Here is a 25,850-nt window from a genome sequence, read left to right as displayed (position 1 = left end):
AATGGGTATTAATTAGAAGACACCTAAATATAAATAAAGAATAAAGCAAAACATGAAAAGAATTAACACATGATCATGTTTGAAAACAAGGTACAGAAATTCTGTAAAGAATTATGGAAACAAATTTTTATCTTATTTCTGAACTGTTTTCTACTAAAACCGAGAAATACTCATCTTCCCCCAAAAATATGAGACATTTTCCCTTTTCACATCTTAAAATTTTTCTTGATTATATAACACTCCATCCTCCCCCTCCCCCCGCCGAAAAAAAATAAAAAATAATTACCTTTAGAAGGCACAAATTTTTACTAGCAAAATTCACATATTACTAACTTAAATTTTTTAAAGTGAATTTTTTATGATACATTCAGTTAAATAAAGAGTATAGTATTAAAATCCTATCATGGTCAGGTAGTGGCCTTACTCATGTCACAATGAAAACAGTGCCATATTTTGGCAGTATTTCTGAACACTTCTACACTGGGAAAATACCTCTGTGGCTACACAAATGGTTATAAAAACTGTGCCTAAAACACACTGGTATTATTTAATCAGATAAAAAAAATACACATATTTTCTTATCAGATGAAAGGAATGATGAAGAAAACAGGTTAAATATAGTCTAATCTGGTTTGGGAAAAAAAATTATCTAAGTACATAAATCTATAGTCTCTTCAGCAAAATAACTTACATACTGACATACTGAATAGACACAGCCTAGGAAGCGTTTTTAAAAAAAGAAAGAAAGCACAGACCAGTCCTTTGTGATTTAAAATGTAAAGAACTGAATAAAATACATGAAAGAAAAAGACTGTATAATGTCCCTTACCTTGTTTAATACATTGCTTACTTCACTGGCAAAATCTCTTGAACATACTTCTAAATGAAAAATTTTGCCACAGTTTGATACACATGCTCCTAGAAGCTAAAAGCATAAAACAGCAAGTTAAAAAGGCTCTGTTTTAGCAGAAAATTTTGTGGTAAAACTTAAAATGAAATCACTCACAGTCAAAGCCTGCATAGCAACATGAGGATCTTTATGGTTCACCCTTCTCATAATAGACCGAAGACAATCTTTAGGTCTAAAAAATGAGAAATGTAACAATTAGTAGTACATCCAGCCATTTTCCCCCTTAACATAATAGGTAATAGACTGTACCATACAAAAGGCAGAATATGGTAGAGAAGTTTAATTCTTATTAATGACACAATTCAACTGTATGCTAACAAGTTCCTTTAAATTTTTCAAACAAAATTAACAGGCTCTCTTCCTTAGCAATCATACATTAGGCATTCCGTACTGCTTCTGGATGAAAAAAAAGTTCTGGAAATAAAATGGTAGACCAAAACTTCCACTTCTGGTCATGATGGGATAACTGGACCTAGACTTATATTCCTGTTGTAAACAATGAGAAAAGTAGAAAAATATACTTAAAATATATACTCAGGTAACTGTTTGGGACATCAGGCCATAGGCAGTGTTGAATAGTCTCTAAGAAGGAATACAATTAGATTAAGACAGACATTTGCCTCAACTTTCCACTCAGAGGCACTTCTCAAATATCGGTACAGGCTTTCTGCCTAAAGGCAATTTCTGGATCTCAGGGCAGAGAAGATGATCCTAAGAAGTGAATGGTGATCTGAGTTGAGAGAACAGAAATCAAAATTCAGACCAGAACTATTTCTTCATATAGCTCCTTCTACTGTGTCTTATAAATTCTGTCTCCCTTGGCCTCCCTGAATTTTGATTTTCTAAAAGATCAGTAAACTTGAAGACACGCTTAGGTACATGAACTTAAGTACAGAGGGGAAAAAAGACCAAATAAATTTAATAGAGATCATCACTAAAAATATTTTTAAAACAGAAATGGAAATAAAAGAAAATCATAAAAATATTCAATTGGTATATAAAGACAATAAAAAAGCGTAAGTTCAACCTTACAGATATCATCCAGAAAAATAGCAAATTTTGACATTTTAATCCAACCATATCAACATTTATATTAAATGCAAATGGTCTAAGCACACCAAATAAAAGACAGATTGCTAGAATGGATTAAAAAAAGCAGGGCCCACCTAAATGCTCCCTATAAGAAACTGTTTAAATATAAAGACTTACAGAAGTTAAAAGTAAAAGGATGGAGGAAAGAAAGATTTGCAAACAAGAAAGTTGAAGTAGCTATACTAGTATCAGACAAATTGCACTTTAAGTAATATTACCAGGGATATAGAGGAAAATTACATAATGTTAAGGGGATCAATTCTCCAAGAAGACATAAAAGATCTAGATGTGTATTCTTATCCAAAAACAGAGCTTCGAAATACATGAAGCAAAAATTGATAAAACTGAAAAGAGAGACAAATCCACAATTTAGTTGGAGACTTCATTCCTTTCTTAGAAATAGATAAAACAATTAAACAGAAAAATAGGTAAGGAACATTGCACTCTACAATAGCAGGATAGATATTACTTCTGGTGCACACAGAATACTAACCAAGATAGACCATATATTGAACCATGAAAAAAAACTTAACTTTTTAAAAATTGAAATGATAACATGCTATGTCTTTAGACCATGATAAAATTATACTATAAATGAATAACGTAAAGAAAATTGGGGGCGCCTGGGTGGCTCAGTTGGTTAAGTGTCCGACTTTGGCTCAGGTCATGATACGTGAGCTTGTGAGTTCAAGTCCTACGTTGGGTTCTGTGCTGACAGCTCAAAGTCTAGAGCCTGCCTCAGATTGTCTCCACCTCTCTCCATTCCTCCCCTGCTCATGTACTGTCTCTGTCTGTCTGTCTTTCTGTCTCTCTCTCCATCTCTCTCAAATATAAATAAAAACATTAAAAAAAAAAAAGAAAACTGGACCACAGTTGGTCATAATACATTATCCTTTTTATATGTTATTGGGTTTGATTACAATATTGTTGAGGATTTTTGTACCTTTGTACATAACCGGTCTGTGCTTTTCTTTGTTTTTGGTACTGACCTATTGAAGGGCTTATAAAATGAGTTCCAAGAAAGAAAATTCTAAGTCCGGATGACTTCAGTAGTGAATTCTATCAAATAATTGCTATTGTGCTGAATACACAATTTTTTTGTAGATGTCCTTTATCAGGTTGAGGAAATTTCCTTTAGTTCTTAAAGTTTTTGTTACAAATGTAAATTGAATTTTTTTTCAAAGGAACTTTCCACATTTATTGAGATGATTGTATGTTTTTTCTTTAGGCTTTGAGACAGTAAATTACACTGATTTATTTTCAAGGGTGAACCAGGCTTGCATGCCTGGGATAAAATCCACAAGATTTTTTTCAAAGAACCAGCTTTACTTCTGAATTTTCCCTATTGTTTTTCTCTTTCCAGTTTCATAGGTCTCTGCTCTTATTTTCATCATTTCCTTTCTTCTGCTTCCTTTACGTTTGCTCTTCTTGTTTAAGATAAAAATTTAGATCATGGACTTGGGATATTTCTTCTTCAAACATAAACATTTAATTCTATAAATTTACCTCTACGGATAGCTATAGCTACATCCTCCAAGTGTTGATATATTTCATTTTCACTTTCATTTCACTGAAAATATTTTCCAAATGCTGTTGTGATTTCCTCTTTGAGCCACAGGTTATGGCCCAAAATGGAGATAAAATATGATCATAAAAAAATGAAAAGAAAAAAATAGAAAACAAAGGGAACAAAGAACAAATAAAACATACTGAAAACTAACAGCAAAATGGTAGCTTTAAATCCAACCATATCGATAACTACATTAAATATAAATAACCTAAACACTCCAATTACTAGGCAGAGACTCAAACTGGATAAAAAAGGACCAGGTATATGCTGGCTATAAACTATCTACAGGAAAATCTACTTTAAATATAGACAGATTAAAAGACAGAAACAAGATAGGAAAAGAGAATATCAATATTAATTAAAAGAAAGTCACTTTGGGCCTTTTTTTGTAAAAGTGAAAAACCTCTTCAAACTTCTTTTAGTTAAGGTAAACAGGTCTTTCTGTAACTGCAAAGTGGCATAAAACAAACCTTCCAAAAGCAGGGGATACCTGTACTTTCATGTAGCTGGGGCTTCTAACGACTTTTTCTCAAATCACAGACTAGCCAGAATGGACAGATTTGTCAGGAATGTACACAGCTGCCTTAGCAAACGTTAGTTCTGATGAACTAAAGCACCGAAGTCAATTTCACCATTCACAAGTTATTATTCCAACCCACCTCAACAAACTACTGTGGGCTTCAAAGAAAGCAAGACAGAGCTTTAAGAGGGGGCTCTTTTCTATCAAATCCTCTCCACTCCCACTCATCTCCCATCATACCACTCTCAGCCATTCTGTTTCTATGTGAAGTTACAACCGCTAAAAATAAACTATCTTAGGCTCGAAGGTAAATGAAAAACTAAGGCGTGAAATCTCCTTAATCTTCAGACACAAATATCACAGGGCCATGCTACCGCGCTTTCTTTTGCAATTCAGACTTTTCCAGTTTCCCACAGAAAACACAGACTGCAGAAATGAAGCTCTTAAGGCAATTCTGGAAAGGATACATTCTTTAAATACATTGTATCAGCAGTCACTCTTCAACCTAACCTAACCTAAGTGAATTAATAAAATGTTTCATTCTTGCTCATTCATCTTATTGAAAAAGTATCCAGAAAGCAAAAGCCCTCTACCTACAGTGCCATATGTTCATATGGAGTGCTGAACAATACCGACCCTTATGATTAATCCTGTCACCAACACTGTCAGACTCAACCACCATCTCCATGTATATTACAATGACACTATGGAAAAAAAGTTCAACAGGTAGCAAGTAACTCTGCTGATAATGCTTTCATTAACTAACGTTATGCCATCATTTTCACTTTGGCTTTTATGAATTTTCATAAGCGAAGTTTTACCAAGTCTTATATATAAAACAAAGCCACAAAAGGTCACCATCAAACTAAATCTTTATGACTACCAAATCAGCTTTCACATGTTAGTTGTTTTTATTTACAAATATCTACAAATGGGTAGAACTCTGAACACAGAACAACTTCCTACGTAAAAAGTCATAAATAAATATTAGATAAAAATAGTAAGAGACACTTACATCACATTTGTCATTCACGTTCTTAATGACTGTGTGTCTCACGTATGAAAAACTGGAATTTACAATTTTGTTTACTAAAATCCACTGTTTTACTCTAATGATATATTCATTGTTTTGTTATCTAGGTCAAAGCTCACATTCAATATTTAGAGCTGGCCTCTGTGGCAAATTATGTATTCCAAAGATACCCACAATAGTAACTCCCTTCCCACATGCTCTTGTATGAAGTGACTATGACATTTCCTATCAAGAGGTAGTTTACTAACCCTCCTCCTGAATCTGGGCTGACCTCAGTGACTTGCTTGATCAACATAATGTAGTAAAAGTGATACTGTGAGACATAATAGTTCATAAAAAGCTGTGTAGACTTCACCTACATCTTGGAACATTTGCTCTTAGGAAGCTCCCTCTGAGATCCCAGCTACTATTCAGTGAGAAACTCAAGCCACATGTACAGGTTTTGGTTAGTGTTTCAAGGGATAGCTCCAGCTGAGGTCCTAACTGACTGCCAGCCATCAATTGCCAGCCATATTGAGCATCATCCCACTCAGGCCTTCAGATGACTCCAGCCCCAGCCATCAGGTGACTGCAAGTTCATGAGCGACCTCAAGCAAAAAGTGCCCAGCTGTTAACCCACAGATCCATGACATATACATGTAATGCAAAATATGTGCAATACATAATACATATACTATATAACACAATATGTAATACATGTATTATAGTATATAATACATTTATATCAATACATATTGATACTTCAATATCAGATTGGCATGTCTTGATTCATGACTTTAACTTTCAAATAACTGTTCGTTTTAAGTGCCTAAGAACACAGCACAAAGAAGTGAGAAAAAATAAAACTGGGAGTAAAAACCCAATTTTGAATTTTGCCTCTGCTACTACTTTTGGAAAAGTCACATTAAAAATCTCAGTGCTTGGGGTGCCTGGGTGGCTCAGTCAGCTGAGTGCCCAACTCTTGATTTTGACTCAGGTCATGATCCCAGCATCATGAGATCCATGCTTAGCATGGAGCCCAAGATTCTCTCTCTCCCCCTCTCCCCCTCCCCCACCACTTGCATGCAATGCTTACTCTCTAAAATAAATTTTAATTTTTTTATATAAATAAAAAATAAAATCTCAGGGCTTTAGCTTCCTCATCTATGAAACGATCTCTACAGTCTCGAGGATTCTACAGGTCCTAGCTATAAAATATATGGTGTTTTAAAAACTGCAGTAAAATACAAAAGTAAAATCATTGTCTAGTACAAACAAAGATGAAAAAATGAGATTGAATCAGAACCCTATGCTAGTCAAGGACTTGGCTCCTGCTACTATCCCCACTTCCTCAATCATCATCTTCTTTCGCCCCTTACAATGGGTCATTCTCTTCGGGATAAACAGATGTTATATTTAATACAGTCCACCATTAAAAAGAGAAAGTTCCTATCAAACAGCCAGTTAAAGAAAGACTCCACTTAAACAGTAGCCAAAAGGACAAAATATAAGACACTTCACCAAAAATGTTCAAGACTATAAGAGGAAAACTTTGCAACACTACTAAAAAATACAAAGATATGCTATGTTCTTGGATAGGAAGATTTAGTATCATAGAGACAATTTATTAATTCAAAACAAAGCCAATTTAAAAAGAAACAGTTTTGTTTTTAAACTAGTCAAGCCAATCCCAAGGTTTATATGGGGACAGCAGGAAGGGGAAGGAGTATTTAGAAAAACTTCAAGGGGGGGGGGGGCAGAAAAGGAAATCTAGCCCTGTCAATTACTGAAATGTAGTCTAAGGCTTTAACAATTGAAATCAGGTGGTAGCAGCACCAATGAAACAAAAGATAAAGTTCTAAAATAGTTGGGGTAATATACACAGTGTATATATATGTAAAGGAGCATAATATATAAAGGCAGTATTTCAAATCAGACAGGAAAAAGATGGATTATACAAAAAAATGGTGCTGGAATTTTAGGTACCCAAACAGAAAAGAATAAAGTTAGAGCCATACCTTATACTACATAAGAGGATATTCCAAATAGATGAAAGATTTAAATGTAAAAAACGAAACCACCAGTACAGAGACTTTGGAAGACAGTTTGGCAGTTTCTTACAAAGCCAATCATAGTCTTCCAAATGATCCAGCAACCATGCTCCTAGGTATTTACCCAACTGAATTTGAAAGCCTGCGTCCACACACAAAACACCTGTACCTGAATATATTTCATACTGGCTTTATTCACAGTTACCAAAAACTGGAAGGAATCAAGAAGTCTTTCAATAGATGAATGGATAAACAAAACTACAGTATACCCATAAAATGGAATATTATTCAGAAATAATAAAAGGAAGTGAGCTATCAAGCCATGAAAAGACACAGATGAAACTTAAATGCCTTTTGCTAAATAAAAGAAGCCAGTATGAAAGGCTATATATGACATAATCTCAATTATATGACATTTTAGTAAAGGCAGCATTATAAAAGCAGTAAAAAACCCAAACCAAAACAATGGTTGTCAAAGGTTCAGAAAAAGGGAGAAAAGGAATGAACAGGTGGAGCACAGGACCTTTTCAAGATGGTGAAGCTATTCTGTGTGATATTGTAATGACAGATACATATCATTAAAGATTTGTCAAAATCCATAAAAGTGTACAGCACAAAATGAGACTTTATGGAAACTGTGGACTTTAGTTAATAATAATGTATCATTACTGATTCACTACTTATAACATATGTCCCACACAATGCAAGATGTTAATAATAGGGGTAGCTTCACGTAAGGGATAGAGTGGGTATACAGAATTCTTTGTTCTGTATGCTCACTTTTTCTGCAAATCTAAAACTGTATTGGGGCTGTCTGACAGCTCAGAGTCTGGAGCCTACTTTAGTTCAGATTCCGTGTCTCCCCTTCTCTCTGCCCCTCCCCTGCTCGTGCTCTTTCTCTCTCCCTTCCTCAAAAAAATAAACATTAAAAATGTTTTAAACTGTATTTAAAAACCAAAGTCTATTAATTACGAAAGAAACAAACAAAAAATGAAACCACAAAGAAAAAATGAGTTAATTCCAGTAAAGCCTGAGAGAGGGAAAGTCCTATACAATTCATAATTCTACAAAACATAATAACCATATAAAATTAAAATCTTCTAAATGGAAAAACAACAAAGTCAAAAGAACAATGTAACATACATATACACATATATACACATAACTCAAATTATAGACAAGGTTTGTCCCTAATATATCAAAAACTATAAGAAATGAAAGGATATGTACAGACAGTTCACAGAAAAGGAAACATAAAAAACTCTTAAACATAGAAAAGGATGTTCAACTTTGCAAAAGATAAGAGTGAAACCTTCAACTCTATGGAAGACTATCCCATGATGAGCCCACAGTGATGTATATGGAAGGGATGAACTACTATATTGTACACCTGAAATTTATATAACACTGTATGTTAAGTGAAATTTAGTTAAAAAAAAAAAAAAAAGACTATCCCATCTGAAGCCTCTTCACCTTTATGGACAGGGGTCAAAAGAGAGCCCCAAACACTCCTTCCCAGGTCTCAAAGGTTCCATCTGCAAAGGTCTAGAGCAAGTCTTAGACACTCAACTTTCTCTACTAAACAATAATTGGGAATTTGAGAACACATGTCTATTATTCCTATTTCCCAGTGCCTAAAGAGAAGCTCCAGACTATTCTTCTCATCATTAAACAGCTCTGCCTATGCATTACTTTCCACCTTCTGAAACTTCTCCACTCTGTCCTCTAGAATTCACAGTCTGTTGTCAACAAAAGCCCTGCTCCTCAGGCCTTTTGCTCTACAGAAATCTGGCTAGGGACGACACTACTTTTACTATATATGGGCATTCTTTGCCCCCTTTACTACTTCCAAATCATTCTCCCTCCCTCTTTCCTAAAACAGTCCAGTTTTCATCAGGTCAGACTATCTTCTTAATGCAATTATTTAAAAAACCTCAATTACCCCCTCATCCCTCAATGATTTTAACTCCTGGCTCCCTACTACTCTCTCCAACATCACTCCTGTCTTAATTCTCAGAGATGTTAATTACTACACAGGTGATGTTCCCAATATCTTGTCTTTTCAACTTCTATCCCACTTTATTATTATTATTAACTACCATGGTCATAATCCTAGACCATATTATTGCCAATAAATGAAAACCCTCTATAATCTCAATTTCAAGCATTCCAACTAGCACTTCTATTTTTCTAACTCACTCTCTTATATCCAACTCTGTACTCATTTAGGGCAAATCACCTCTTCTCCAGCTACCCTGTACCTTTCAAGTTCTTAAAAAGCACTAAGCTTGCAGGAATTCATGTAGATGTTACTCCCTCTGCCTGGGACTTCTTGCTTTCAGCTCTTTGCTTCTTCTCAGCTTTAAAGTCATAGCGTAAATGTTACCCCTTCACACTAGAGCTTTCCTAAAAAATCTAAGTAGGTCTCCCCTTTTATTCTCCACTAAAGCACTCTGATCACTATCTCCTTCACTTGTTATCTATTTCTACCTTCCACAAGTAGACTGTCACCACAGCTGATGACAAAGGCTATATTGCTTTATTTACCACTGCATACTTGAAGCATGATACCTGGCCAGTACTCACTGTTTTGTCAAATAAAAGAAAAAATGACTGATGCCATCAATAACAGTTGGCTACCATTCTTAAAAAAAGCACTTAAAAGACCTTGAAAATTAAGGGTATTGAAAGACATCTGTTTCTCTACCGGACTGAAAATGTGTGAGTCAGAGATTATTTTTTCCTTAAAAATATCAGGAAATATTCTATCAATTCCCAGCTGAAAAACAGAAATAGTCACAGCCCAAGTCAAGATGATACAAACAAAATGAAAAGCATAAAAATTTTAGCAAATTCTTTTCCAAAGGCCTCTATTTGTATTTTTCACAAAACGTCAGTAATGACTATCATTATCCTTCTAATTCTATAGGAATAAATCAATGATTTACTACCTAAATAGATCCCTTAGCCAAGTAAAGAGAAAATTTGTATCATGTTTTCCACATTCAGTCAACTGTACCTTTGTCTAAAGCCAAGCAAAAACAATTCAGACATAAAATAATAGCGGAAATCAATCTGGATGTCAATTTCTGAACTTTAATTTTAACTTGTTATTGTGGGCAATCAAGACCTACCCTTCACATTTATTTTTCACATGAGAATATAGACAAATCAATTAAAACTAACAGACAATAACTATTCATTATGTGAAGACATGTTAAGGAAAACTGCTACCATCATTCAAAGTTCTCTTGATTCTAAACTGACTTTTCAGTCCATCATATGACCTCAATGGCTAGGCATTTTTCAGTACTTACTCATACGCTGGAACCACACACTAAAAATCATGTGAATATCTTAGGAAGTCAGAAAAAAATTTTAAAAATGTTCTTTAAGGTTTTAAGTCCAGCATATTCAAACATTTCAGGCTTAAAAAAACCTTCAATAACCTTATATGAAGCAAACAGTAATAACATCTACTAGGCTTCCTGAGATTGATACAATTATTTACAATCATTAATTAAATAATTTTAGTTGGCAATTATTAAAGTGTGTTAAATATTCTACATATCACTAATCAAAAATTGATGTTAAACTAGAAAATGATTTCTAAATGTGTCTATTTAACAAGCAATGCATTACTAACAGACATTAAAAGAAATACATTTCTAAGGCTACCAGGATATGTTAATGAATTAACTAAAAATGTCGAATAGTATATACAATATGTTCATTATATATAAATGGGAAGTAAATTCATATTTCAGTAAAGAAACAACAGAAAGATACAAAAGAAACAAAAGTGGCACCTATGGAAGATGGGGAGAAAAACAGGGATGGCCATTAGACTTATCAATGTCATCCTTTTAAGTTTTAATTTTTGAGCCAAAATAGATCTATTTTTAAAAGAAAAAAGTACAGGGACACCTGCATGGCTCAGTCGGCTAAGCAACCGACACTGGATTTCAGCTCAGGTCATGATCTCATGGTTCATGGGGTAGAGCCCGCATCAGGCTCCATGCTGACAGCTTGGAGCCTGCTTGGGATTCTTTCCCTCTCTCTCTGCCCCTCTCCTGCTTGTGTACTCTCTCTCTCTCTTCCCCTCAAAATAAATAAATAAACTTAAAAAAAAAAGTATGTATTTTATACAAGCACATGTATTTCCTGAAACCAACACACATAAATACACTCACACATATATACATATGGTTTAAAGGATAGAACAACAGGACTTTTAAAAGAGAAATCATTACGGAAGATTTTTCAAAACATTGGAAGCTGTGTTTCTGGGTCACAGTTCTGACTAAAGACAATTTCACAACGACGGCTCTTTTTCTTCCCCTTAAGACTTGAAAATATTTTCCAAACTGCCATAACTTTAAAATAGATGAAAAGTTATCTATTCATCTATTTGAATAGATAGATGCAATCTATTTGAACAGATAGATTTTTTTGGTTAAAAATAAAAGAAGAAGAAGAAAAGGATTTGTGGGGGGTAGGTGGGGGAAGAAAGACTTGATATAAATTATTTTATTTGTGCACTAAATAATTCTACAATATACTGATGGTTATAAATTATTTTGATAAAAATATCAAAGCTTACAGAAAAAAAAACTTTCCCTAAAGTTCCCTGCACAAATCCCCAAATCCACCCTCTTAAATAGATCTGTATATTTTATAAAATTAGATTAACACCAAATGGCAATGCTTTCTTAAAAAATCCAGACTGTTGCCTAGTACACAAAAAAGCTTATGAAATGCATTCCAATCCATAACTACCCTCTACTTCAACCTACCCTACCTAAATTTGTCTCAGGAAATGTCACATCACATGGGTGTAGTTTCAGGAACACCCCTCTCACACCAATCTTCTGTAAAGCACAACCAGGTATCCAGAATACCTCACTGACAACCCACAGTAATGTCCAATATTCTTATGCTACCATCAGCAATCATAACTAAACATATGATTAAACTAAACTAAACGTAAACCAGATCTCAAGTTCTTCATATACACTAACTACAAAATGATTTCAGGGATTAAAAACAAATTTTAAGTGGTTACCAGATGCTTGGGGGAGAGGGATATGAGGAGTTTTCTAGTAAACAGTTTCAGCTGTTTACTGACAAAGAGTACTGGAGATGGATAGGGACGCTAACCCCATAACAATGTGAATGTACTGAATGTCACAAAACATGCCACAAAACAGTTAAACTTATAAATTTTATGGTATACTGTATGTATTTTACCACACACAATAAAAGCAGACAAGCAAACAAAAGAAGTATGAACACCACCGTAAGTATCCCATAGTTTACTACTCACCTGAGAAGAACTTGAATAATTTTCTACTACTAAGTCAATCTGAGACTATCTAACACAATTTGTAACAATTCTTCTTAGGCATGTAGGTACAACACAATAATTTCAGGGGCCCACAAAAATGTTTTATTTTAAAAGAAAAGGAAAAAATGAACTTCTGAGGCAAAGAAAATGTTTGGATGTGTAATAATATATTGTCTTGATAACACAGTCATAAAATAGTTTTATTAATTTTCATGGAGAAATGGACCCATGAAGGCAAAAGTGCCCAGGGCCTGTGAAAAGTCCTAATAGGTGGCCCTAATGGTTACCACTTCCTATTATGAAATTACCAAGTTACAACAAAAAGTGAAATGCACCTGGATAAATATAAAACATTATTCTTAAAGAGAAATCACACATGAACAAATATTAAGAGTTTGAAATTTTTTTTAAAGCTCAATAATATCAGAATAGCATCTCAATTACTATTTAATCCTTTTCAAACAATTCTTTATTAATCAGAGCTGTGAAGACATATTACATTCATATAAATAAACAAATGCTTGGAAATTAACTTAATGAGGATTTAAAGGAATCAGAAAGGAATAAATGTTAAGGGAGGAAATACAAGTGGAAGGAAAAGAGAGAAGAGGAAAGGAGAAAAGACTACTTGAAAGGACAAACAGAACTAGGGACGCCTGGGTGGCTCAGTTGGTTGACTAAGTTGGTCTCAGTTGGTGACTCAGTTGTCTGACTTCGGCTCAGGTCACAATCTCAAGGTTCATGGTTTTGAGCCCTGCGTTGGGCTCTGTGCTGACAGCTCGGGAGTCAGGAGCCTGCTTCCGATTCTGTGTCTCCCTTGCTCTCTCTGCCCCTCCCCAACTTGTGCTCTGTCTCTCTCTCAAAAATAAACAAAAAAATAAAAAGCACAAACAGAGCTACACTTCATTGTTTAAATTAGCAAAGTTGAAAATACTCCCTAAGTAAATTCATAAAAATTGCACAATGTCAATTAAAATGCCCAAAAGAGGAGCATGTGGGTGGCTCAGTCAGTTAAGCATATCTTGATTGTGGCTCAGGTCATGATCTCTTTGTGGGATCGAGCCCCACGTCAGGCACTGTGCTGACAGCACAGAGCCTGCTTGGGATTCTGTCTCCCTCTCTCTTTCTGCTCCTCTCCCGCTAGCTCTAGTACTCTCTCTCTCTCAAAATACGTAAACACTTTTTTTAAATGCCCAAAAGATAGCTGAAATATTCAGGAATATAATGACAGCTATCTAAAATAAATACAAAAAAAAATGAGCATGTGTCTAAACTATTGATATTATATTTAAAAAACACAAATGGAACACAGCTTTTAAAGTTACAAACTAAGACCTTTTTTGAATTCTATGAATTATTTTTATATATTTATTTTTTAACATAATTTATTGTCAAATTGGTTTCCACACAACACCCAGTGCTCATCCCAACAGGTGCCCTTCTCAATGCCCATCACCCACTTTCCCCTCTCCCCCACCCCCCATCAACCGTTATTCTCAGTGTTTACAAGTCTCTTATTATTTGCCTCCCTCCCTCTCTGTAACTTTTTTTCCCCTTCCCCTCCCCCATGGTCTTCTGTTAACTTTCTCTAGATCCACATATGAATGAAAACATATGGTATCTGTTCTTCTCTGACTGACTTACTTCACTTAGCATAATACCTTCCAGTTCCATCCACATTGCTGCAAATGGCCAGATTTCATTCTTTCTCCTTGCCAAGTAGTATTCCATTGTGTAAACAAACCACAATTTCTTTATCCATTCATCAGTTGATGGACATTTAGGCTCTTTCCATAATTTGGCTCTTGTTGAGAGTGCTGCTATAAACATTGGGGTACAAGTGCCCCTATGCATCAACACTCCTGAATCCCTTGGGTAAATTCCTAGCAGTGCTATTCCTGGGTCAAAGGGTAGATCTATTTTTAATTTTTTGAGGAATCTCCATGCTGTTTTCTAGAGCGGCTGCACCAGTTTGCATTCCCACCAGCAGTGCAAGAGGGTTGCCATTAAATTAAGACATATTAAATATATAAGGACAACATAGATGGACCTTGAGGGCATAATGCTAAGTGAAATAAGTCAGAGAAAGACAAATACTATATGATCTCACCGATATGTGACATCTAATAAAACTGAACTCACAGCAATAGAGAACAGGTTCATGGTTTCCAGAGGTGGGGAATGGGGGTGAGGTGAAGTAGGTGAAGGTGGTCAAAAGGTACAAAGTTCCAGTTACAAGTAAGTTCTGAGGATGCAATTACAGCATGGAGAGTACAGTTACAATACTTTATTGTAATTTTCAAGTTGCAAAGGGAGTAGACTTAAAAGTTCTCACTACAAGAAAAAAATAGGGGAAAGAATAACAAATAAACGTTACTAGGAAAATAATGTTAACATGAAGAAAAACAAACTGATCTCTTCAGCTTCATTGTACATTACACAGAATTTCAGATAGATTATAAATTATTTAACTGGAAAAATACGAAATATTTCTAGTAATGACAGGGAGTTTAATCTTTGCATTTCAAGCAACTAACCCATTATAAAAGGTGACTACAAAATGGAATATCAAATTTATCTTTACCAACATAAAAAGAAAACTGACAGAATGAAGAGAAGAGGGACTTAGTAACTGAAATGCCAGATAAAACTTGTATCTCCAAAATATACAGGGATGCAGCTAGGTTGATACCTAGTGTTTAAGGGACAAACTGTCAGAAAACTGGAACTTGAATCAAAAAGAGGTAAAGTTGCACCCAGTTAACCACATGCCAGGTACAACTATAAACATTTTACACATGTTAACCAATCTCACACTGACAATTTGCCCCCTACATAGAAGATGCTATTTTTAATCCTCCATAGCAAACAAGGAAAGTGGTCAGAGCTCAGATGTGAACCCAGGCAGTGTCACTCCAAAGTCCATGCTCTCAACCACTCAGCTAGCTGCTTCTTTCCTCTGCACAACAAAAATTCACGGACCTGTCTACTCTACAAATTTAAGCCTACCAGATAGATATAAGTTACTACAACACAAACAAAACAAAAATAAGAGTGATTTTGATAGAGTGTTTTGAGGATTCACAGGACCGTGATATGATCTGCAGCAAAGGGGATAAAGAAAGCTTCTAGGAGAAATGGTATCTACATTGGGCCTGCAAGGATATGAGACAGAGACAGAAAATGGGAGAATAAAATATTTCACACTAAAGGAATAGAATGACCAAAAGCATTAAACTAAGGTAGAAAAGCACTGGCAACTGAAAAGCTTGAGTTGAAAAAAATGGTACTCAGGGGAAAATAAATGGAAAATAAGAGAGTCAGATGCCTAGAGGGAGGTCAGACTTAAATGAGTGCAGAAGGGAGGGGAGTAACATGGGAGGAGTTGTTATATGGTAACGAGATATAAAAAGCGGACAGAAAAAAATGGAAATAGAAAGAAACATCAGAAGGTTAATTCACTAGTCCAGGCACGGTAGCGAATGTCTCACGTAAAATGGGACCAACAGAAATAGAGAAAAAGGAATAGATCCGTAGCAAACAGCAGCTACTCCAATTCCAATTAAATTAAGGAACTAACAGGGTCAGGACTCAGGTCAGAAAAGGACTCAGCATGCTAATATGTAACAACAACAAAGGGGATATGGATGAGGCCACATGTGGAGGCCACGCTTTGGGGAACTTGGCTGTTCTGGGGACAAGGGCTGCATGTTATGGGCCAAAAAGGGCTTGACTGAAGGGGTAGAAAGACCTTGAGGACAAACTGCCCCTGCCTGGTTTGGCTATGCTCAAGAAGTTAACTGAGGAAACTTCAAAATATCAACACTTTTGAGAGATACTATGGAGGCAGACTGACAGAATTTCTCAACAATATTAACGTGGAAGTGACTCTGAGGTTTTAAGAACAAATGAAATAATCTTGTCATTAACAGAGACAGGGAACAAACGAGGGGAAAAAAGGTTTAAAGCAAAAAGAGACATGACTTCAGGTTTCTACATGTTGAGATGAAAGCTTATACAGTATCATGTCCAGAAACAATGATGTGTCCTCAAGACTAGTGCTAGAGTGAGAAAAATCACAACTGAAAATAGAGATGTCACCCATATAAAGATATAAAGAAGTTGTAAGATTTAAAACAAAAAAGTACTAGAAAAGAAAAAAGTATTAGGGAAAAAATGGATCAAAGAAAGTTTAAGGAAGCATATATTTAGAAGGGAAGGAAGGAGAGCCAAAGAAAGCATCATCAGAGGGTTACGATTAGCACCACAAGAATCAAGTATAATACAGCAATGCTCTCTTACATTTTTCACAACCAAGTACATAAACGAGACAGTATTTTTGTGGCACAAAGGGGTAAATGAGGCTACTAATAACCTGACATTATTAGCCCAGGAATTAAGCAAACTATTAATCTGTATACCAGTTGTTAATCCATTTGCTGTATTGAAAGCTCTGTATTAGGCTTTACGCCAAAAAGTTTAGGATTATACTGTCCTAAAACTCTCTTTCATAGCCACTCTTTTCAATTAGGTGCAATGTTGCAGATATGACAAAGAAGAAAAGAACTGAAAAATAACCATGAAACTTGATAGCTGAGAAATCACTAATGGTTTTAAAAATCAGTGGGGGGGGCGCCTGGGTGGCGCAGTCGGTTAAGCGTCCGACTTCAGCCAGGTCACGATCTCACGGTCCGTGAGTTCGAGCCCCGCGTCGGGCTCTGGGCTGATGGCTCAGAGCCTGGAGCCTGTTTCCGATTCTGTGTCTCCCTCTCTCTCTGCCCCTCCCCTGTTCATGCTCTGTCTCTCTCTGTCCCAAAAATAAATAAACATGGAAAAAAAAAAATTAAAAAAAAAAATCAGTGGGAAAAGCTAGACTTCAGGAAGCAACTATGGACAAGGGTAATTAAAATAGCAACATTGTTACCAGTCATGTTACCCTAAATGGTCATAAAGAGTAACTTAAATGGGATGATTCCTCAAATCTTGCCGGCCAAAAATTCTCAAACTAATTTGTAATGTGCTTTACCTTGTGGCTCTCATTTTATTCACGTTAATAAAGAGAATAAATAAAGCTCCTTTGAAACTCTGCAACACTTACCCAGTGCGAGACTGACCGACTTTGTCACAAATATCCAAAATGAGGCCCCAATCCTCAGCAGTATTCATCTCACTGGTTGCTTTCTCTGTGTATTATGGAAAGAAAGCATAGACATATCATTTTAAAAAATCTTTAAGAGGTAAATGATCACAAATTACTAAACTGTGATAAAATCAAGTATCAGCAACAAATAGGAATGGCTGCCAGGAGTGTGTTCAATGAAATGTTCAAGTCCATCTTTAAAAGGGGGTAGGAGCACCTTTACTGTCTATTACAACCATTTTCCCGATAACACTTCAGTTGCTTGTTACTTAATATAATAAATAGGCCACTGATACTTATTTATAAAAAAACTACATACAGGTCTACCCTTTTCCACACACAGAAAGACTAAAATAAGAAATACCTTCATTATCAAATAATTCTTAGCTTTACTTGCCAGTGAAGAAACATGACAAATCTCTACCAAAATGTTTCAGGTAATTAAATTATATGATTTTGTTGATTTTCGTGTCTGACATGGGGAAGGGGGAAAAATGAACAAAAGAAAACCAAGCTTTAACTGAGTATTTTCCATTAAATAAAAACTTGACAAACTAAATTAAAAACATCAACAGAGGTACCCCATACATTGAGTCCATCATCTCACTAAGCTCCCTCCCTTAATTACAGCAAAAGGATTTTTGAAGCAAACACACAATGACAAGAAAAACATGAGCAACAATTCCTCAAAAACTATATAACAATATAAGCATGTGGCACCTACTTAGAAGACCCAAAAAAGGTGCGTCATATACTGGCAGTAACAAAAGAGCTTAAGAACCAGCCTGTTTTCCACCACCGAATTCTCAGAAAAGTCATGTCCTAGTAGCAGAAGGTAATGCCTACAGCTGACAGTGGAGAAGAAAGGACTTAGGGAGAATGGGTTAATGCTCTGGGAAATGTAGGTAGGTACCTACTTTGCCTTCCTTATTTGAAAGCTCTTGCAACCACTTCTCTCCCACCCACCTGAGTAAATGAATGATTTGCTTTCCGAAGATAAAGAAAGGTTTCCTTGATAAAGAGACATCAGGCACAGTTGACACATAAGCACCAAAAATAAGGAATTACTTCTAGTTTCCAGTACAGCATTTAAGGAACTTGGAAGTTACCACTACAACCAACCAAGTAAAAAGCTATTAAATAAAGTGAAAACAACTCTTCTTAGATCCCTCAGAAGTGGGATCACAGGACAAATGCTGTCCCAAAAATCAGAGACACACAGATAGATGGATACATAGAAAAACAACAGAGCAGAAACCCGGGAGCAGAAACATCACCAGAAACCAGTACCATAGATCTAAATTTTAACAGCCAAATTGCTGGAAGCTAAATGTGCACAATTCTGAGTTAAAATCCAAAGGGGCCCGGACACAAGAGAGTTACTGCATTTTTGCAAATTTTACTTCCATAAGCTCTCCCAGGATCTCAAGGTGAACACCAGAGAAAATTTTCTATTTTTCAGCAGAGGAAGGGAGACGATAACCACTGTGAGATACACCAGAACATTCTCTTCTTAACAAGGCCTACCTGTTAATTATTTTAACTAGCACCGAACCAACTAGTGTTTTACCAGAGATTAACCCACCTAGGGTAAAGGAAATTCCCAACTCCAGTCTGCTCCAGCCTTCATGTTTGTAAGGGGATTACCCAATTGCAGCCTATCTGGCAATCCTTTCCCACCTAAGAGGGAGGAAAAAGCTGAGCATGGGAGAAATTCACACCTCAGGGGCAAAGGCTCATTTTAAAAGACTACCTACCCACCAGACTACAGAACACTTCTTCTTACCTAACATCTTACCATTACAACTGGTCTAGCTTTCAGCAAGCCACCGTATAAAACAAAAATCACAGTTTGAAGAGTAAATATTAGAACCAGATTCACACATGACAGGAAATGTTGGAATTATCAGAAAAGGAATTTTAAAAGCTCTGATTAATATGCTAAGAGCTCTAAAGGAAAAAGGAGACAATATGCAAGAACATATTGTAAGCAAAGAAATGGAAAAAAAGCAAAAAAAAAAAAAAATGGAAATTCTAAGAAAGAATCAAAAAGAAATGCTAGAGACCAAAAACAGTCTAATAGAAATGAATGCCTGTGATGGGACTCATCAGCAGACTTGGACATGGCTGAAGAATGAATCTCTGGACTTGCACATATGTCAAGAAGAACTTCCAAAACTGAAAAGCAAGAGAAAAAAAAAAAAGATGACTGGAAGAAAAAAAAAAAAAAAAAACAAAACCTGCAACAGATCATCCAAGAACTGTAGGAAACTACAAAAAGTCAAACGTAGACATAATTGAAACAGCAGAGAGGAGGGGTGCCTGGTGGCTCAGTTGATTAGACGTCCAACTTGGGCTCAGGTCATGATCTCAAGGTTTGTGAGTTTGAGCCCCATGTCAGCCCCCACCCCAAAATAAACATCAGAAATAAAGAAATAGCAGAGAGGAAAGAAACAGAATACTTGAAGCAAAAACAACTCAACATTTCCCCAAACCGATGTCAGACATCAAACCACAGGTCCAGGAAGCTCCAAGAACACCAAGCACAATAAATATCAAAAAACTACACCTAGTTATATCATTTTCAAGCTGCAAAAAATCAATGATAAAGAAAAAAATATAAAAAGAAATCAGCAGAAAAAAATACCTTGTCTAAACAGGAGTGAACATAAGAATTACATCTGACATCTCAGAAACCCTGCAAACAAGGAGGAAATGGAGTGAAATAGTTAGCAATGAGAGAAAATAACCATCAACCTATTATGTACCCTGTGAAATTATTCTTCAAGAGGAAAGCAGAAATAAAGACTTTCTCAAAGAATCATTAAAGAAATTTGTTGCCAATAAACTCACCTTGCAAAAAAAAATGTTTAAAAAAAGAGCTCTTCAGAGAGAAGAAAATGATATAGGATAGGGTGTATGTGTGTTTCCATAAAAGTGAAATAAATGACAGCAAGGATATCAGGAAAAGGAGAGAGGAACTATGAATATTTCATTATTCGTTTCACTTGCCTGCACTACCAGCGAAGTGGTATGTTATTTGAAAGAGCAACCACTAAAAATAGCAAAAATAGAAGTTAATTAATATGCTACAAAAGCGAGAAGACTGAATCATATGAAATGTTGCCTTAAAGTCACAAAAGGCAAAAAAAAAAAAAAAAAAGTGGAAGAAAAAATAGGAAAAAATAACAAGGGCTACAACTAGAAAACTGTAACAGATATGGTAGATATTAATCCAACAATACCACATTAACGGTCTAAATGTTAATGGTCTAAATACAAATATTATCAAAGTGATAAAAAAAACAAGATGCAACATATTTTGTCTATTGGAAGCCCACTTTAAATACAAAGACACATAAACATTAAAAATAAAGAGATGGAGAAAGAGATACTATGCTAACATCAATTAAAAGAAAGTGGGAGTAGCTACATTAATTTTAGACAGAGCAGATTTGGGAGCAAGTAAAGTTACCAGGGATAGAGGCATTACATAAGGTAAAGGGTTTAATTCTCCAAAAAAGACCTAACATCCTTACTATGTACATGCCTAATTACAGAATGTTAAAATAACAATGTCAAAAAGTAACAGAACTGCAAAGGTAAATAAATGAAGTCACTAATATAATTGGAGAGTTCAACAGCCCTCTATAAAAAAAAATGGACAAATCCAACAGGCAGAAAATCAGTAAGGACAAAGTTGAATTCAACAATACCATCAGACAATTGAACATAATTGGCATCTACAGACTATCCAACAACAGCAGAATACACATTCTTCTCAAGCTTACATGAAATATTCACCAAAATACACTGCATGGCCATAAAACACACGATAATAAATGTTAAAAGATTAGATATCTTACAATGTCTGCTCAAGGACCACAATGGAATTATATGAAAAATTATTAACAAAAAAATAGTTAGAAAATCACAAAATATATGGAGATTAAATAACATGCTTCGAAGTAATACACAGTCAAGGAAGAAATCTCAAGAGAATTTTAAAATATTTTCAACTAAATGAAAATGAAAGTACGGCATACGAAATTCGTATGATACAGTTGAAATCTATGCATACTGGAAAAGTTTACAGCTTTGAATGCATACATTAGAAAAAAAATCTAAAATCACTAACATAAGCTTCCACTTTAGAAAACCAGAAGAGCAAATTAAATCCCAAGTAAGCAGAAGAAAAGAATTAGAGCAGAAATCAATGAAACTGAAAAAAGAAAATAGAGAAAAATCAATACAACCAAAAGTTGGTTCTTTGAAAAGATCGATAAAATTGATAGTTGAAAAAGAAAAAAATAAAGAGAAGATACAAATAACTAATATCAGAAATGAAGGAGATGTTACTACAGATCTCGCAAACATTAAAGTAATACGAACATTACTATGGCTCAATAATATTGAGAGGAACATGGGAACCTCCAATTTATAGCCAATCAGTAAGAAGCACAGGTCATATCCTAGACTTTGAATGGCATCTGAAGTGGAGAGTGAGGACAGTCTTGTGGGACCGAGCCCTTAACCTGTGGGATCTGACATTATTTCCAGGCAGATAGATAGTGTCAGAATTGAGTTAAATTAGTGGGACACTGGTCAGTTATCCACTGAGAAGCAGAGAGCTGCTCAGCAGTGTAGGAAAACCACAAATGAGAATTATGAATAACTCTAGGCCCACAAATTTAATAACTCAGATAAAGTGGATCAATTCCTTGAAAGACACATCTGTCACAGTATACACATACAAAAAAAAAGACAATCTGAATACCACATTTAAAAAACTGAACCAATAGGGGTGCCTGAGTGGCTCAGTCAGTTAAGTGTCCAACTTCAGCTCAGGTTATGAGCTCATGGTTTGTGAGTTCGAGTCCTGCATCAGGCTCAGAGCTCTCAGCTCAGAGCCTGGAGCCTGGATTCTGTGTCTCCTTCTCCCGCTTGCACTCTCTCTCTCACCAAAAAAAAAAAAAAAAAAAAAATTGAACCAATAATTAATAACCTTACAAAACAGAGAGCATCAGGCACAGAGAAGTTAATGTTAAATTCTACCAGACATTTAAAGAAAAAATTATACCAATTATCTCCAATCTCATCTGGAAGACAGAAACAGGAAATCATTCTATGAAAACAATACTACCCTACTACCAAACCAGACAAAGACATTACTAGGAAAAAGAACTATAGACTAGAATCTCTTATGAACATAGATGCAAAAATTCTTAACAAGATATTAGCAAATCAAATCCAACAATATACAAAAAAGAATTACACTTCACAATCAAATGGAATTTATCCCAGGTATGCAATGCTGGGTCAGTATTCAAAAATCAATAAATGTAATCCATCTCACTGACAACTAAAGAAGAAAAAAATCACATGATCTTATCAATAAACTCAGAAAAAGCATCTGACAAAGTCTAACAACTCAGGATAAAAATTCTCAGCCAACTAGGAATAAAGGGTACTTCCTCAACTTGATAAAGAACATCTACAAAAACGTCTATAGTTAATATATTTCATGGTGAGACACTAGTAGCTTTACCACTAAGATCAGAAATAAGGCAAGGATGTCTTCTCTCACCATATCTTTTTGCCACCATACTGGAAGTCCTAGCTAATGCAAAAAAAAAAAAAAAAAAAAAAAACCAAAAAACAAAAAACCAGATACATCACATACATACACACACACACACACATATATATAAAGTACTCAGATTAAGAAGGAACAAATAAACTTGTCTTTCTTCACAGATGACATGTTCATCTATGTAGAAAATCCAAAAACATCATCAACAACAAAAATTCCTAGAAATAATAAATGATTTTGGCAAAACTGTAGGGTACAAGGTTAATTATAGAAAAGTCAATAGCTTTCCTATACAAGAGCAACAAACAAGTGTCAGTTTAAATTAAAAACACAATACCATTTATATTAGCACTCAAAAAAATAAAATACTTGGGGTGCCTAGGTGGCTCAGTCATTGGTTAAGTGTCTAACTTCGGCTCAGGTCATGATCTCTCATTCCATGAGTTTGAGCCCCGCGTCAGGCTCTGGGCTGATAGCTCAGAGCCTGGAGCCTGCTTCTGATAGCTCAGAGCCTGTCTCCCTCTCTCTCTGCCCCTCCCCTTTTCACACTCTATCTCACTCTCTCACAAATAAACATTAAAAAAATAATAAAATAAAAATGAGTATAAATCTACAGAATACGTGTAAGATCTATATGAGAAAAACTACAAAACTATGATGAAAGAAATCAAAGAATTAAATAAATGGAAAGATATTCCATGTTCAGGGATATTTACAGCAGATTTATTCATAATTCCCAAAACTTGGAAACAACCATGACATCCTTCAGTAGATGAATGGATAAAATAAGGTACATTAGAACAATGAAATATTATTCAGTGCTAAAAAATAAAAATGAACTAACGAGCCATTAAAAAACACAACAAACTTTAAAGGCGTACTACTAAGTGAAAGGAGGCAGTGTGAAAAAACCAGACACTGCATGTTTTTAACTATATGACGTTCGAAAGAAGGCAAAATTATGGAGACAGTAAAAAAAAAAAAATCAGTGGTTGCCAGGAGCTGGAGGGAGGGGAAGAGAAACAGGGGGAGCACACAGGTTGTGGGGGCAGTGAACTACTCTGCATACAACGGTAGACACATGTTATTATGTATTTGTCAAAACCCTCGGCAGATACAACACCAAAAGTGAATGCTAATGTAAGCTGTGGAATTGCGGTGATGATGACGGGCGTATGTGGGTTAAGAGACTACAACAAATATACCACTTTGCTGCAAGATGCTGATAGTTGGGGAGGCTGTGCGTATGTGGGGGCAGGAGGGATATAGGAAATTTCTTGACCTTCTGCTGAATTTTTCTGTGAATCTAAAACCACTCTAAAAAATAAAGTCCATTTTTAAAAAATTAATAAATAGATGAATTAAGCAACTGCATGAATGCTGATACTTGCTGTGAAAAAAGGAGTTTAACACAGAAGCCTTCCTGACTGGTATCCTTTAAAGGGCCTGCTTACAAGCATTGTCTGTGTACAGGAACTTGGGTTTAGGGAAAGTTCCCACCATTCACAGAACTGAGAAGACTGACTCCTTATGTCTAAACTGGTTGTACAAACGTACAAACACTATGGTTTTTGCTGAATACCTGCTTTCCTTGTGGGAGTTTGGGTTACGTGCCAAGTAGAGTATGCCTACAAGATCAGCTCCCAATAAAAGCCCAAGCACTGACTCTCTAATGAACGCCCCTGGATGCAACATTTCATACATGTTGTCACAACTCACTGCTGGGGCAATTAACTATATCCTATGCAGAGGACCCAAGGAAGCTTGTGTCTGGTTTTCCCGGACTTCATTCATGTGCCCTTTCCCTCTGCTGACTGAACTTTGGGTCCTTTCACTGTAATAAATCGTAGCTGTTCTATGTTGAGTCCTATGAGTCCTGGTGAATTCTAGACCTGGGGGGCTGGGAGTGGGTGGTCTTGAATCCTACCCCCACCCTGCATCAAATATCTGCCCTCTGAGAAATTATTCTATTCTACCCCCTCACCTTCATTTGTACCTTCACCTTACAGGACTGCTCTCTGGGGATTCCAGGTCAGCCCAAGAGGAAACACCTAAACACACTCAAGATCATGATATGAAGGGGTAGAGGGAAGTTCCACAGTAAATGGCATACCACAGCAACCTATAATGAAGTTCAGTTTATAAGGCCTAACCACATGATTACGGCTTCTGAAGTGTTTTCTATTTCTCTGGTATTAACCATGGGCAAACAACCAAGGATTATCACGTATCTGAGAGAATCTTCTAACATAGAAGATACAAGAAAAGACAAAACAAATACAGAAAACAAAAAAAAAAAAAAAAAAGAAAGAAAGAAAAAAGAAAAAGAGAAAAAAACAGAATAAGGCAAGTTAGAATAAACAAGAGCCTATGTAGGAGGGAAAAAATTTCAAAAGAAATCCGAAACAAAATCTGTACAGAAGTAGACATAATCTGTCTTGACGGGAGCACTCTAATTTAAGAACAGATAGTTTAAAAGACAGCATCATCATGATCCCAACATTTTCATTTTTTTTAACCTAAGATGGGTTAGGAGTGAGAGGCCTGATCCACACCAAGATTCTTACCTGTAAGGGTTGGTCTTGGTGATGACAGTGAAATTCCTGCTCTCCACA

The 25,850-nt window shown here is 35.6% G+C and overlaps 1 protein-coding gene across 1 annotated transcript in view; it reads right to left on the bottom strand.

Moving 5' to 3' along the window:
• STAM (signal transducing adaptor molecule) overlaps positions 1–25,850 on the bottom strand; it is an 83,807-nt gene that overhangs the window by 45,180 nt on the left and 12,777 nt on the right. The window contains exons 2-4 of the mRNA XM_047066828.1: positions 17,601–17,685; positions 1,007–1,082; positions 830–925 (exon numbers count right to left, since the gene is read on the bottom strand). Of these exons, the coding sequence (XP_046922784.1) occupies positions 830–925; positions 1,007–1,082; positions 17,601–17,685 (257 nt within the window). The remainder of the gene's footprint in view (positions 1–829; positions 926–1,006; positions 1,083–17,600; positions 17,686–25,850) is intronic.

This window comes from Lynx rufus, unplaced genomic scaffold (genome assembly GCF_022079265.1).
Source record: "Lynx rufus isolate CCGP_SWC_20201006 ecotype Redwood Valley unplaced genomic scaffold, mLynRuf1.p SCAF_7, whole genome shotgun sequence".
NCBI classification, from domain to species: Eukaryota; Metazoa; Chordata; class Mammalia; order Carnivora; family Felidae; genus Lynx; species Lynx rufus.
Note: the sequence above shows the minus strand (reverse complement) of the source record. Positions and strands in the feature narration are given on the sequence as shown.